Genomic DNA, 16,998 nt, shown 5'->3' with positions numbered 1-16,998 from the left:
TGCGCATTTGTGAATCTTTCTGTTTGCATTTGCAATTATTGAGACTGATCTGACCCCATATCTCTATAGGTGAGGAGTTGGTCAGTGTGTTCTCTCTGTTTAAGTTGACGGTTTCTTTGATAATTAGAGTATGCATCAACATGTGCTGAAGAGAAATCAAGGAAAACTACCACACAATGAGCAAACCTCTCTAAGGCGACAAAGCAGAAAAGTCCTACTATGGAATTCATGTTAATCTGTGCTTAAAAGAATTAGCACAGTGAAGTAAAGGTCAAATCGCCTGAACGCACCAATATTACTGTGATATATGTTTGGAAGTCGTTTGATTTTTAGTTCTCTAATCGTCATCAGTGTCAGCGTTTCACTTAACCTTCATCCCTTCAAAGTCCTCTGTTCCTCCTCACCCTGTCTTTGTCGGTCCTCTACTCTTTCTTCCCCCGTCATTTCCCCCGTCGACACAACGTCGTTCCTGGCGACAGTCGCCGTGGTGACATAGCATCCCCGACTCTGCTGGGATTAGTCCCGAGAGGTCCGGGTAACGTGATTATCTCCACTGTGTTCTTGTTCCTCCACACTCCCAGACAGCCCCCGTGGAGCGGACGACAAGTGTCTGCTCCACGGCCTTCTCACGCTGATTGGCACACAACGATGTTTTTGTGGTTCTCCGGCCGTGTCTACGCACGGCTGACTGGGCTCTTTAAAGCATGAAACTGTGTTACTAGCACTCAAAGTGCTTAATTAATGTTTACTGCCAGGATTCATTCACTCCTAAATGTTAAGTGGAAGCCCAAATGTTAGGTACTACATATACACCTTTAACAGGTTTTACTGTGTCCTAAGGGTCTTTTTGAACTGATCCAATATGGATCCTTGGAAAACCTACTCCAACGCAACTTGCATAAATAGAGTAAAAAATGAAACAAAAGCCAGTCTGGATCTTTGGGACAGTTCAAACTCAGGTCCCGGGTCAGGTGTTGGATACAAGAGCCGAGTGGGCTCTTCTGTGTCTTGATTTTTTCTTCTGTGTCGTAGCAAACCAATCGCAGCCCAACCCGGAAACGGAAAGTCTACAGCCCTATGAAATATTTTTTTCCAAATTCCGTTCAAATTTACATTTTGTCATCAGAAAAAGTTTCTAATGATGTGGTGGATGGACAAAATTTCACAAGAAAATATTGAAAATGAAATGAATGTTGCAGAAAATGGCAGTGTTGTGTAATTTGACACAACACTGCCGTCCTCCCCCAGATTTCCCCACTCAACATGTGTCTTGCGTTGTCATTGGCTGCGGCTCGGATATTTTGCCTGCTGGGTGATGCGGCGGTGAGCCTCTCGGATGGCGTCTTTGAACAGCGAGCGCCGAGCTAATTTGTCTCTGATCTGGGGCTTTTTGTTTGCGAAGCTCCAACAATCACTGGCGAGTAGAAACTAAAAGCTAAAGTCGTGTGGTAAATATTTATAAATAAAACCAAAACACATAGCGGCATGGTTCTTTTCCATTTATTCGGCTTAGGTGATGTGAAAACAACAATTGTAATGGTAGAGAAAACCCAGATTTTCATGAATAGCATCCACATTTTGGCAAATTTCACGGTATTCCATGTTCCGCAAGTCCTTCGATGACGGTTGAAGATCTAGATGCCTAATGGGGAACACTCCAGCCTTCTCAAGTTGTCCTCTTTTGCTGTAAACTACACTAAGGTTGGTGCTGATTGTCACATAGAAAGAAGTCCAAGAAGAAGAGTCCAACATCGTATTCTAATCACGGCGATTCAGCCTCTGGAACCGTATTCAAGACCACCACTGAATCATACTTGGATCATGAATCCGTTTCAAAAATTCCAATACCGGTCCCCTTAAAGTGATAGACCAGGGGTGGCCAACCCGCGGCTCGCGAGCCGCATGCGGCTCTTTGCCCGGTTTCATGCGGCTCTTACGTTCATATCGAAGTTTGTATTTGTGTTTTTTTAATGTTCGTGTTCGCTTCGCTTGAGTTAAATACGGTATTTTCGTCAAACGCGCATGTGCGGCCACAGATTACGTTCCTCGTCGACCCATTTAACGCCGAGACGGACTGTTTGAAAGCCCCGCTTTAAGTAAAAATGTAAAAGTCGGACAATTTACAAATATCCGTTGTATCGCGCAAGGCGGAGCTCCTCCCCGATCCGCACGCGCCACGCACACCTCCACCAGCGTATGTGACAGCAGCAGCAGCAGCCACCCTCCCCGCCGACGAAGAAGGAGCAGCACCCCCCCCCCCCCCCCCCCCCCGCCGACAACCGGCCCTTTGGGGGCAGCCATGATGCTGATGTGGCCCCAGAGCGACAATGAGTTTGACACCCCTGGTGTACACAATGTTCATTGTTGAAAATGACTGGCCTGTGGTCTTAGGAGTCAATTTCTGTCATTATCATGTTGGTGTGTGACATTTACAATAAATCTGGCTGAGCAAAGGTATGTGTGTGTGTGAGGAAGGGATAGGGTGATGTTCATGTGTGCCCATGTGTATGATGTGGCTCTTTGCGGTAACACAGTAAAAAATGTGGCTCTTGGTCTCTGACTGGTTGGCCACCCCTGTGATAGACCAATGGACTTTCATTTGATACCTTATTTCCTATTCGACATCCATTGTGTTGTGCCGGTCGCTCGTACGAGACAGAAATAGAGAGAGCGGGAGAACGTACTCGAGGTGATTCTCAGACCCCGGGGTCGTCGTCCAATCAGCAGGGTGTGTGATTCATCCTCACTGCTGCACTTCCTGTTTCTCTGGACGATGGAAAAAGTTGAGGGACTTCTGTGTTCGGCGCGCAAGTGTTCAGATGTCCGCCTCGTAAACATCTATTTTATGTGAACATAACTGTATTTCCTCCAGAGTGTGTGTGTGTGTGTGTGTGTGTGTGTGTGTGTGTGTGTGTGTGTGTGTACGCATGTGAGAGAGAGACTGACCCCCCAGTCTGACGTCAGTAGCCGTGTTCATTTCTCTTGAATGACTTAGCGAGAGATAGAGCAGCACTCAGCACACGAGGAACGAGAGTTTCAGTGGCTCTGGGGCGTGTGCACGTCACAGTGCACGTTCACACTGATACCGAAGGCGTATGCAGTATATGAGGAGTGTGTGTGTCACCGGCTTCTAATGTCAGAGTAACCCAGTGGTCTGTTTGATAGAGGAAACGAATGACGGTCTGAATAGTGTCCTCAGTCCTGACAGTTACCTGAACGAATGGTAAGAAAAAGTCCCAAAAACAAGATGTCAAAGAACAGCGTGGAGTGATATTAATGTTTCAAAGGCGAGAGATGGTGGTGAATAGCGAACAGCAGGAAATTACGTGTATGCGTACGTCAAATTGAATGTTTCTTGAAATATATCAAACCAAGACTAATGGAGAATACGTTTTAAAATGAAATTTAATTAGCAAGAAACAGGGTTCCCACGGTCATGACATTGCCTGAAAGGTTATATATTAGGGGGGGGGTCCAGGCCTGGAACAGTTTTTGGCTATTGCTTAAAATATGTTCATTGAAAATGATCTAAAACAAGTTCCCTGCATTACTCATTTAAAATATGTTATGACATGAAAAATACTACTGCTTTTAATAATAATTGTTTTTTTATCTGTTGTGGTTTCAATTTTTTTTTTTTTAATTACCCCATAAGAAATTCTTCAAATAACATCCACTTTCTATCCAGAATCTGTGAAAATGCTACATGTGTTCATTTGGAAAGTGAAACAGATACAGTCTCATACGTCACTGAAAAGACCATTCTCAGTACGTCTGCACATTCTGGACCTCAGTTGGACACAAAGTCCTTCGGTCAGACTTCAGTGGAACTCTGCCCTTGCATCATTCTGCAGGGTGAAGCTCAAACATGTGACGAAACAAGAGGCAATGCACTTTGACTGGAGTGAAGTAGGCCTATGAGACGACAAGCGCTGGGCTAAAGCGGGTACCTAGAAAAGAAAAGTGTCTGGCACCTATTTATTTTCCTTTTAAAAGGGAATTCTCTCCGTGCGTGTGAACACAACCAGTGAATGAATTTGATAAAGCGAGTACATTAGGGTCGAGTGTCCTTCTCTGTCTCGTTCCCGGCCAACAGGCCTCCAGCGCAGCGAAAGAAAAGACGGGCTGTAAATCTTGAAGCCAATTAAATGGCCTCATTTAGATGTGGCCAGTTCTTTGTGCTTAGGTTGGTGTGTGAGTGTGTGTGTGTGTGTGTGTGTGTGTGTGTGTGTGGAGCTGGCATAGGGCCAGTACAGGCTGTACTGGTCTGTGAAAGTTGGTGTGGAACTCAGACACAGAGAGGGAGGAGAGCGAGCCGAGAGTTCAGACGTGGACGACAAATATTGGTTTAGTTTCAAAGAGTTCTAGGGAGACTGAGGGGAGGTGTGTGTGTGTGTGTGTGTGTGTGTGTGTGTGTGTGTGTGTGTGTGTGTGTGTGTGTGGGTGTGTGGTGATATTTTTTCCTCTATTTTGTACTCCTATCGTTCGTTTTTACCACCCCAATCATGTGAAAGTTTAAACTTTCACATGATGTACGATACCCCACTCTGCTCACTAAATGTTGGAGAACTACACATCCGATGGCTTTTCAATATGAAACACACTCATATTTATCAGAACTATTAACTACATCCGATCGCAGTCCAGCGTCCATGTACTTTGCCCCTCTCTTTGTGCTGCATGCGATCACATGTAACAGCATGTCATTTGTGGCTCAGCACAAGAGCATTTATCATCTGCTGGGTTTACGAGTCCAAACTCATTCTAAATATCTCAAAACAGAATTGTTGATGGCGGTGAGGTAGCTCCAGGAAGATGCTTGGAAAACAAGTGTTAAATCTTTCCTCTGAGACAACAAAGCATGTGACTATGACATGAAAACAAACATGGTTTACATCCTATTCCCTACCAACAGTCAGCGTCGGTTTCCTTTAACCATGACCACAATGTTTCTCAAACCCTGAGCGAGTTGTTTTTGTGCCTTTTTAATGGTTGGCGGATCAGAAAATGTTCGCACGAGTCATTTTAGAAGGTAATTGCAAACAAGCTATTTTGGTGAGTGATGTGGACTTTTTGCAACAAGTAGTATGAACAAAACTGTTTTTAAAGACTAGTTACCAACATATGTATTGTACTTAGCTCCACCCTCTCAAGTCACTTCTTGGTTGAAAAAAAAAAAATTGTCAATGAAAACCAAGATGGCGACGGCTAAAAACAAAGGTGGAGATGGCCATGAAGCCAAAGTTGAGGCTTCAAAATCGTAGTCCACAAACCAATTGGTGATGTCACGGTGATTACGTCCACTTCTTATATAGTCTATGGTTCACCGCCATATTTTCAAATTATAGGGGTCAAATTCTAATGTGGTCTGGAGGAAGCCTCGGTGGAGCTATCACTTCACTGGGTGTTTTTATTTTTTTATTTTTTACAAATTACAGGTTTTTTAAAAACCATCAGATATATGTATGGCTCCCATTCACTTGTCATTTAATACAATGGTCAGGTCTAACAGTACAGACTGGAAACTAATGGGTCTTGAGGAAGACTTGTTTTCTTGTTGCCTTGCTTTACCAAGGCTACATTTATCAGTACATAGGATTGTGTATGTATATTATATTTCTTATATATTTCTGTCCCTCTACAGAACGTGCTGGCCAAGGCGCTGTACGACAATGTGGCGGAGTCACCGGACGAGCTGTCCTTCCGTAAAGGCGACATCATGACGGTGTTGGAGCGTGACACGCAGGGCTTGGACGGCTGGTGGCTCTGCTCCCTCCACGGTCGCCAAGGCATCGTCCCCGGCAACCGCCTCAAGCTCCTGGTCGGCATGTACGACAGCAAGCAGCAACAGGCCGCGCCTTCCACGCCGGAGCCACTCGCTCCCTGTCCCTCCTCCCAGGCGCAGCGGCCCCTCCCCCCTCTGAGCGCCTACGCCAAACCAACACCGCCTTCGGCATCTGCCACCATCAATACTTCCTCCGCCGGGTTTCCCATCAAGCCCCTCCACTCGACACATTACACATCTATGCATCCGGCCTACTCCAGCCCCGCGCAGCCCAACCCTGACTCCATCTACATGATGCCCCCGTCCCACGGCCCCAAACCAAGTCCACAAAGTCTGTACCAGATCCCTTCCGGCCCAAGCGGACTCCCTCCAGGACCCCCCAGCAAGGCCCCGCTTCTAGCCCAGAGACAGTACCGGCCGCAGGACATCTACCAGGTGCCCCCTTCTGTTGGCCCAGCACCAGGTCTGGGAGCGGCCCCAGCCGGAGGGAACGGAGGTGGGCAGGATGTGTACCAGGTGCCCCCCTCCCTGGATAAGAGAAACTGGGAGAGCGGCAACAAGCCACTGGGCAAGGTAAGGAAGGACAGAATTGATTCTGTAGAGAAACATTATGGGGTGGATAAATGTTCTTAGTTTAGAGAAACTGAAGAAGTAAAGGAACGAAGGATAGAAAATATATTACTGATGTCAGTTTAAAAATGAAAAATCTTGAAGCAACAGATGTGAATAGAACATTTAGTTTAATTGTTCCTGGCCTGAGCTGTGGATGTTTTTGTATCATGCACACACACACACACACACACACACACACACACACACACACACACACACACACACACACACACACACACACACACACACACACACACACACACACACACACACACACAACACACACACTTCCTGCTATTGTCAATGTTTTCTGGTGTATGCGTGTCTATTTTTTTGTCAAATCCAAAACTCAAGGTTGTTCTTTGTGTGATAAGGTTATAATTTATTCATCAATTACATCACCAGATAATTCCGCAGTTTCAGTCGCTAACTTTGATAAAAATAACTTTTTGTCGTATTTTCTCAAGCTGTCGCTATATCCTGACAGAAGTACAGATAATCTGTCAAATAAAAATCCTCTCAGTTTCCTCTGCCTGCCTGTTTTTAGTGCTCCTAATAGCATTTAAGCCGAAAGAAAAACTAACCAATCAGAGACGAGGAGTCTCTAACGCAGCTGTCAATCGAGCAAACTGTCACACTAGGCGCCGCTGATAAAATATGAATCCAGATTCTGTTACTGCATTGCTTATTTCTTGCCTGGACAGTTTTCCAAGAACATACTTCAGTGTACTTTTCAGCTGAAAAATAAGCTCCGGTCGGTGGGCGGGGCTTGGTTTTTTGGCTCGACCGTTTTCAATATGGCCACCGAGTTTCTCATTTAACAGCGAAGCAATAACTAAAATATGTTTCTAAAAACATTTGAGGTGAGAAATAGGCAATGCAGTAAACATAATCTTGATTCATATTGGATCAGCGCTGCCTAGTTTGACAGTTTGAGACTCCTCAACCCCAATTGGGTTTTTTCTTCTGGGCGTGGTGGAGTCTTGTAAGTACCGTTAGCAGCACTAAAAGAAGGACGAGGAACCTGCATTTTTCATTTCTCACGTACTTCTGTCAGGATATAGTGACAGATTGAGCAAATAAATCAAAAAGTTATTTTATTGAAGTTACCGACTTTAATGTCTAAAATTAGAAAGAGTTCCAAGACCTTAAGTGCTCTTGTTTAATTCCTATTTGCCCACGTGCTGTTGCCCATCTTGAAGGTTATTCACTTGCAGTTGGCGTGACTGAAACTGGATGATATAAGGACATCTGGTGAGATTATTACATCATCCTCAGTGGTGGTGAGAAAGAAAAAGAAACGGGCATTTGAATAAATCCCCAAAACTACAAAATGAAATGCTAGAATCCCATGGCTGCGTTTACCTAATGGATTTAAGTCTTCACGCTCCGCATCACACAACGCCCTGCCGGGCCTGAAACAACCTGCTGAACAGTTCCACCTGATGGGAAGGAAAAGACGGAGAGGAATACTAAGAGAGCTGACCGACAGAAGAGGGAGAGAAAGACAGCGCGGATGACAAACGGAGGGAAAAAAGAGTAGGCTGTGTGTGTGTGTGTGTGTGTGTGTGTGTGTGTGTGTGTGTGTGTGTGTGTGTGTGTGTGTGTGTGTGTGTGTGTGTGTGTGTGTGTGTGTGTGTGTGTGTGTGTGTGTGTGTGTGTGTGTGCAGAGGAGGAGGACCAGTCAGTGAAATAATAAGATTGTTAATAATTCAGCTCTGATCTTGTGGTTGGGTGAGTACGCACTTTACTGCACCAGCAGGTGACAGGCTGTGTGTGTGTGTGTGTGTGTGTGTGTGTGTACTCAGGGGGAAGCCCCTCCAGGCTTGCTGTGGTGCAGTGAGCCATAATGCGTAAGCACTGCTGTGAGCCGGAGTGTTTTGTGTGTGTGTGTGATGTTGGGCCCGGCTGCTCCCCTGTTCCTTAACACGTGAACTTGTCCGTGCCCCTCTGTCCGTCTCTAAACTGCGTCATAATAAATGAATATGCAGCCAGTGAAACGCTTTATCATGAATTCAGTAGGAGGAGGTTATGGTGTCCACGGTGCTCACTAAAAGATGTTTCTCTCCAAACTGTATTTTCTCTCCGGCAGCATCGTGGACTGCTGAAGGTGGACACGCGGTCTCTCAGAAAGAGTACTCTGATGATGCATAGGAGGCGGAGCTTGTTGTCTGCAGCTCTTCATTTAACAGCTGTCTGGTTACTGTACGTCCATATTGTCTTGTGTAGAACAATCAAATACCAGAGGCGGTTCAAGGGCTAGTAGGGAACTGGGGCCCTTAAATCTCTAAATGTATCTAGAATCTGTCTTTGAGTTTGACACAAACTGCAGTACAACAAGTGCTATATTAATAAACCATTCATTATTATTATTATTATTATTCAAGGATGATTGATGGTCATAGTGCAACAAAAACAGGGGGTCATTCCTGTAGTGCTTTGTTTAAATTAGCATCAGGAGGAATTTAAACAGCAGCAACAAAAACAATTCTCCGGGCAGATACAATATGGCCGACATCTTAACATTAAAAACCAACATCAGTAACAAACATTGGCCGTCAACTTTGACTGCCTTTAAGCACCCGGAATCATTGATTTTAAATGCAGACTCCACCTCCTCTGGTCCCACCGGAGTCCCGCACTCTGTCCTGAGATCACGCTCCCCGGAGGATAAACCCTTTTAGAATTTTTAAAAAAGCTTTGCGTCCATCTCTACAAATGCCCACGCAAGTTGGTTCACTTTTTGTACCGTCCAAACGAACCGAGTTTGATTAAAGCGCACTAAATGTTACCTTTTGAAAGTCCCGTTAGCTTCAGCCCAAATTTCCCATTGACTACTAAATCGTTAGCACACTGTTAAGTATGCGGTCAGATTAGTCTCAACATTAATGAATACACACAGAAGGCTTCACACATTTATTTTGGAACTGCAGTGCTCAGGTGAAGTGTGAGGTGTTTCTAAAGATGTCTGAGAGGCCACAGGGTTGAGAAGTCAAAACTCTTTTTAACCCTCAAATAGCCATTTTGGAATAGGCCTAAAAAAGGCCTCCATTCATGTATATGTGGATATATTTGACAGGTTTTACTTGAAGTTTTCCATCAAGGTCGAGGACACGTAGTAAGGAATGGAGAGAGTTTAGTGGACCTTCTATTGTCAGTGCCAGAGCAAACTGTGTGTGTGCGTCACATGCTTTATGTATTTACCTTGCCGATGCCCTTCATTGTAATAAGCTGCTCTTATGCTCACTTATCCCCCCCCCCCCGCCTCCCTCTTCGTACAAACACACACAGCTAAAACAGCACACACTCCACTCCCACCGGTTAGTCATTAAGAGATAAGGGCCACCTGCTGAGGGACGGCTCCGCTCTCGCTCTCTCTCCCTCTCTTTCGCCCACTTGCGCACTCATCCGCCCAGATGACGCAGTAATTGAAGAGTGATGAAGAGAGAACCGAGCAGAGAGGCGGGGGGGAGCTCCGGCAAGTGGATTTGTTTTTGATTCATGGCTTAGCAATTTTGCACGCTACAGTTAAAGCTAGGGTCGGTCATTTATTATATTTGTTTAAATCAATCAATCAATCGAATGCTCTGTCAAAAAGAAAAAGAAAACTCTGATATCTGTGGCTGTAGCAGGACTGTGATAAGCCCGTCCAATCGTTTCAGGCCTGAGCTACCTTCTTACCCGTCTACCGGATCCTACTGTGCCCGTGCACTCGTACCACAAGCTGCTAGCTTAACAGCTGCGAGATGCTAACAACAGCCACGTTCGGTGTTTACGTTCATTGTGATAATTTCACGGGGAGTGGCTTTGGAGGGAGGCCCTGAAGGGGCGGGCTGTCCGTGTTACCGACTCGGCAAGTTCCTCGCTAAATATAGCGACTTTTGGAGCTAGCGCTGCTAGCTGCTTTAATTGGAAAAGAGTTAGCAACACTGGGCTGGGTTTTTAGTTTGGATAGTTTTTCCAATGTTGTCGACCCCACCTTTAATCATTTGTGTGCCTTAATTGACAGAATATTCTGTTGACATTGGGAGACGTCGTTTGAGCAGTGGCGGGCCGTGCATTTTATACCTGGGCCTTCACTGCTGAAATACCACCTTATAACCACATGATGGCGCCACAGCTAGGGTTATTATTCGTTTCTTGGGCTGTAACTATATAACGTTATGTATTCGTATTAAACCGTTTGGTACGAGGCTTACAAACCGAACAATGCGTTTGAATAATACTAGTGCATTTGTAAAATACAGAAGCTTAAATTGTAGTAAATATAATGTTTCCTGCGCTCACTAGGAGACAGCGGTCTGTGTGACCTCTGAACCGGAACAAAAAGAACCACAACAAAAAACAGCTGATGCTCCGCAAGTGTTCCGGGAGCCTAGGCTAACTAGCTTAACGGGAAAACAGCAGCAGTAACACGCATTCTGCTACATACTCAAGGGCCATTCAGATATTAGATGTAAAAAAATGAACCAGTTGACTTACCAAATGCTGATCACATCCTCTTTTCTTTGTTGACAAAGATTAATCCCACAAAATCCCAACTCACAAATCCGTTTCTCCTCCTTCAGCCATTGAGTGTTAAAAAACAAAGCTAGGTAAAAGAAATTACAAATCTACACCAAGCAAAATGCAAAAAATATCATAATTTCATTCATATCTTTCAATATGAACTCTTACTACTCGACTAAGCCTCTGCAGTTAAGTTTTGTTTCACGACAGTCCCGTGCTCGCCCACTGACCAATCACAGCACAGAATCTCACTGCAGCGCTGCTGCTAATGCTGAAGATCTGATTGGTTGAACACTATGCCAATCAACAATATCGTCCCCATTCACTTAAACTGCACATGGATAGTGGTGAGTCTGCAGGCCTGGGGCCTCTCTTCTACCTAGAGACACAGAGGTGAAATGTGATTGGATAAAAGCTCTACTTAAAACAAGCTGCACTGGAAGCAGAGCAACTGAAGAACACAGTAGCTGTGCAATGAGAAAATAAGATAATGGGAAAAATATTTTTATAAATTATGATACATGTAGTGTATTTATGAAAAATTATTAAATTATAAAATAGCTCTAACTTTGTGATTCTGTTTAGGCCCGCAGAGAAGGCTTTGCAGGCCCTGACGGCCCGCCACTGCGTTTGAGTCCACCTATTATTATTTTTTAACTCTGCCTCTTTATCAAGGTATTAAGTATGTCTCTGATACATGTGGCCTCCTCCACCTTCCTACAGCCGTCCAAGTATTCTTGGTCAATGGGAGTGTGTGTGTGTGTGTGTGTGTGTGTGTGTGTGTGTGTGTGTGTGTGTGTGTGTGTGTGTGTGTGTGTGTGTGTGTGTGTGTGTGTGTGTGTGTGTGTGTGTGTGTGTGTGTGTGTGTGTGTGTGTGTGTGTGTGTGTGTGCGTGCGTGCGTGCGTGCGTGCGTGCGTGCGTGCGTGCGTGCGTGCGTGCGTGCGTGCGTGCGTGCGTGCGTGCGTGCGTGCGTGCGTGCGTGCGTGCGTGCGTGCGTGCGTGTTAGGAGGTCAAGCAGTAGTGTCAGCTGTCGTCGAAGGCATTGATGTGCTAGTAGGGGTGTGTCAGCAGCCACGTGTCTCCCAGTTTAACACACACGAGCATCAGTGAGATTACTGAAACTTCAAATTATCACTTTCACATTGTTGAAAGTTATTAAACTGATAAGACATGATGATTAAGGTAACACATTTATTTCAGTGATCTTAGAAGGTTCTATTTATTTAAAATTAAAATAGGTTAGTTATCTTAAACTCTGGGTATAAAATGATAAAGTAAATGTTATAATTAATATACACTAAAATAATTCTAACCTCTAACACACAAACTGAAGCTATTTATTAAAGTGTAGAACATTGACAGATCTCTTCCAAAGCAGCTGCTGTTTATTCCACAAAAGAAAAAAAAATTACATTTTCAATGCGCCGCATTATGGAACACATTTCATGAAGCCTACTGAGACATAAATATGAATAATCTAAACAAGGCGATGAATATTTTAATGCAAGTCAAAGTGGAATTTGTTAGATAAATAATGTGCGTGTGCGTGCTTTCAGTTTGTGAGGCTGCGTTCTGCACCACATGCTGAGAGATTAACTGGAGACTAATGAAGTCAACGCGGCTGTCTGGCACACTCCCACACATATCTGTAGACATGTAGACACACACACACACACACACACACACAACTGTTTGGCTCATCCCGTCTCATTGCTTTGTCCATTTGTTTGTTATTTCTGTGCGAATTAGAAGCGACACCTACACCACGATGTGTCTATGTAAAACCTGTTAAGATTAAAGAAAGACCTGTGCTTTGTGCTAACCAAACAAAAATAGTCCACTTTCAAAACCTGGTGTCACACATGCTGTTTAAAGGCTTCATTTGCATGTAATGTTTCTGAATAGCTTTGGTTAGTCCCATACAGAACTGCCTAAAAGAACGTGTCCGTCAATTAGAGTTGGAATGCCTCAATAAATATACATTTTTTACTCTATTCTATTAAACGTACGCCACCAAACAGGATTTCATGATTCTTAAAAGGAAATGAATAAAAACCACCAAAATGACAATGCAGTCTGGTGCAGGGAGGTGAATGTGGCTTTTTAACTGCCTCCTTTTTAGGGGTTTCACGATACTCACAAAATGTAGTAGTGGATACCAATGCCAGTGAAATTACCCAATTCTCGATACCCAATTCGATGCCTCTGTAAAGAAACATACAAAACATTAACTTGACCTAAAACTCACTCACCTTGAATCCTTTGAATGAATCTGGATGTTTGTCTTTGAGGTGCTTTGCCAAGCTGAACGTGTGTCTGCATCAGTGGGAAGTCTGATGGCACGGTTTGCGTACTGGTTTTTGCTCATTTATTATGTGCTTTGATAAAAAAGAAAACAACTTGTAGTTTTAATGATGTATTATGAGTTGCTTAGAGCTAGTGTTGGAAAGTTAAACAGGTCTCCTTCAAACAACTGGATTTATTCTAGTTTCTCGCCAAATGAAGTTTGTTTGTCCCCAAACTCGTCTTCTATGGTTTGCCTTGACGACGGGGGCCATTAGTCTCCACCCTGCCCCGGTACGGACATGGAACCTGCAGTACTGCAGAAGAACGCTGGTTTCCCACCATCACAACAAACTGCTGGAAATGACCAACACGCAGACGTTTCCAACGAGGTGACGAGCTACACAGTCACACAAATGCAGTTTACTGTCAACTCGACGCTCCCTTAAAGAAGATATAATGAGGTCTAAAAAAAAATTCAACTTTCTTTTTTCCATCACCATAGACCTATAACCTTGAGGTGAGTCAGTGAGGGAGTTTGCCTGATTTGCCAGACAGCCAGTCTGAGCATGCACGCATGGACAGAACACACACCGGTTACGCCATGTGGTGTTGGAATCTTGGGGGGGGATGTAGAGTGTGTTGGTCCTCTCTTGGAGACATGCCCCCCTCTGCTGTACTAATCTGTTAAGACCCATGCACTGACTTTTGGTGCCTTGTGTGTGTGTTTGATGCCACATGCTCCACATAGCTGTCATGGTATTCACAGGCTGTGGCTCCAACCCTCTCATTCACGCTTCACTTTTTATTTTACTCCTTTGTCTTGGTGGTTTGTGATCAGGACCAACATTGTTACACTTAAACAGGAGTTACAGTGAGAAGGAATGATGCAGTAACCACAGTAGGAGTGGCTCAGTGGTGGAGCGGTTCGTCCTTCAATCAGGAGATCGGCGGTTCGATCCCCGACATCAGTGTATGAATGGGTGTCAATGGGTGAATGACATGTAGTGTAAAAAGCACTTTGAGTGGTCGAGAGACTAGAAAAGCGCTATACAAGCATTACCATATATGGCAACAAGTCACCTGTAAAGTGTTTTCTCACCTTCCTGCAGTAGTATGTTTCCATGTTGGTAGTTTGATTTGAAATGATGAGAAAAAGTTCAAAGAAAGGGGTGCGCTGGATTCCTAACGGAAGACATCATTGCAAAACGGAACGCGGGACGATAATCGTTTTACTTTCATTATCTTGTTTTATAACCGTTGGAAACCAAAATGTGAAAACAGATAAAAGGGAGTATTTGTTTAGCTTTAGCAAGACACATCAGATATAAATCTTAATAATTGCAATTTAAACTTGCACTACGATTGCATTACATTACATTAAGTGCATGATACAGTAGTGTATATATGTGCATATAACCACTTCCTACCTGCATATGGTAGTATATGTATGCTTAATGTACACAAACATTGTCTTCTACTGCCTACTGTGGATATTTGTACATACAGGCGGCTGTAATGTATACATTTGTATGCATAGATTTGATCTATGTGTGTATTTTTGAAATGAGATAGGTATACAGGATGTGTGTGTGTGTGTGTGTGTCTTCTTTTGTTTGTATTATGAGTTTTCTGAAATGGTATGTTTGAAATATGCAAATGAAGCATTATCTAGTGGTAACTTTTGGTAGGTTTAGCAGAAATGTACAGACGCATGTAGACACAGTAGGAAAACAAACATGTAAATGTGTATTTTAGATGTTTCCTTTCCACTAGTCTGAAAGAGAACGTGCTATGGAAGCAAAATAATCTCAAATTGCCCAGTAAATTCAAATATGTGTTTTTGCCAGAGTGAGAGCACAGTGTAGATTAGGATCTGAAGCAGCCATGTCCACCCAACCCTCCTACTGTAATTAGGCCTCTCTCTATTTTTACCCCATTTTCTCTTTCAACTTCACATCTGCGCTGTAAAGATTTATTTTCTCCGCTGCAGCTGCATGTATAGAACGTTCTCTGTGTGGTTACAGCGGTCATTGAAGCCGGAAGATGGAGCTTCACTTTGAGAATGTGCTGTATTTACCAGCAGATAGCGCGGAGGATATTTCATCCTGCGTTTTGTTTGTGGAAGGACGCCCACGCCCTGGTTTATCGTCATCTGTCCTTTTTCTTCTCTCTTGGGCATGAAGCTAGAGAAAGAGAAGGAGAGGAAGAGAGGTCTGTTGCTGGGAAGGAGGTGAGGGACATCGCTCGGAGCGAAGGTCATCTGTTGAACAATGACTTCTGCTTGACGTGATCGCACAAGCGGAACAAAAGCGTGAGCGTCCCAGCTCGCGCCACACATGGTGGAGGAATTCTCCCATTTTTATTGTTGGTAGGTCAGACGAGCTGCAGCTTTTTATGAGGCCACTGATGTATTCTGAGAACACGACACAGAGAATTTTCTTCGCTGGGTATGTAGGTCAGTAAATCTGAAAGTATACAGCCATCCTCGGGGGCCAGAGCTCTGTGTTGACACACGGGATGTACGGGGGACTTGATGCAGCTGTGTGCTGGCTGTCATCCCTTCCTGCGGGGGGGGGGGGGGGGGCTGCTCTGTGTATCGAGCCTGTCGGAGCTTAAGCATCAGCATCAAGACAGTCGATTCCAATGCTACAAGTGCATGTGGGTTCACAAGGAATGACACAAAGAGGAGGTTAAGGAAACTGTGAAAGGATGGCAAGGATCAGCGCGGAGTAGTGTTCACATTGATGAGGGAAGAGAGTCCTGGGAGAGTTCATGGCTTTCTGTCATGAATGTTCCTCCATCAAATCACTTTTAGACGCTATTAACTGACCCGCTCTTCCTGCTTTGCTATTGGTCAAATTATTTTTTCTGTGTTTTTCATTTCTCCGTTTACTGATGATGGAGATGAGATTTTGAATCTAGTTAAAGCAGAGAAACCGTCATGGTGCAGACGGGACGCACTGACGCTGCTATTAAATGATGTCATTAGTTAATGGTGGTGACCGTCACCGTAGCAACACGCGCACTTACTAAAATGGTGACCATTGATCCATCGCTCCGTTACTAGATTTAACACACACACACATACACACGCACACACACACACACACACACACACACAGATCACTTAGTGTCAGTGTGGAAGTGTGTGTTCATCCCCTAGGGTGCACACAGACAGGTGATCAATAACACAGGTTATCAATCTGACACAGGGTTGGGGATGACGTGTGTGTATGTGTGTGTGTGTGTGCATGCATGCAGGTCACATCTGACATTTAGCCAAGTGTCGTCAATACTGTTGAAAGCTTTCTGACGATGAGGGAAGGGGTGTTTACATCAGCGTGATACATGTGACGCACCGACAGAATGCGAGAAAAAGCTAAATGAAGTTTCTTAATTTTTAATACAACAAAAAAACTGTTCTAATTTCCGCTCCCTGTAAGAGAGACTAGAGAGGATGTGTTATGAGGTGGTGGCAGAGAGAGGAGGCAGAGGACAGATTAGTGCAGACAGGTTTGTCAAATGGATGCTTTTATCGTCTGTCTCCGCCTGTCTCTCTCACAGCGTACCTCCGACAGCTGGGGAGCTGAGCAAATATTATCAGAGAGCTTCCATTAATCAAGGCTGGAGCTGAGAGTGATTAAACACTGATTACAGTCACAAACAGACAGAACGATACGGGATGTTCGGTCTGATACCGACGATGAGCATGTGGAATAAAACATTTAGATGATAATGGAACACTGTATTGTGATGTACATTTGGTAATATATTAGGATTTATGTAGCGTCTTATGATGAAATTG

General features: G+C 44.3%; 1 protein-coding gene across 2 annotated transcripts in view; it reads left to right on the top strand.

The window, feature by feature from the left end:
- bcar1 (BCAR1 scaffold protein, Cas family member) overlaps positions 1 to 16,998 on the top strand; it is an 87,671-nt gene that overhangs the window by 57,609 nt on the left and 13,064 nt on the right. For both annotated transcript variants that reach the window (XM_079162382.1, XM_079162383.1), the window contains one exon: positions 5,645 to 6,358. In XM_079162382.1, coding sequence (XP_079018508.1) covers positions 5,645 to 6,358 — 714 coding nt within the window. The remainder of the gene's footprint in view (positions 1 to 5,644; positions 6,359 to 16,998) is intronic.

Source organism: Pholis gunnellus, assembly GCF_910591455.1.
Source record: "Pholis gunnellus genome assembly, chromosome: 7".
NCBI lineage: Eukaryota > Metazoa > Chordata > Actinopteri > Perciformes > Pholidae > Pholis > Pholis gunnellus.
This window is presented reverse-complemented; position numbering and strand designations above follow the sequence as displayed.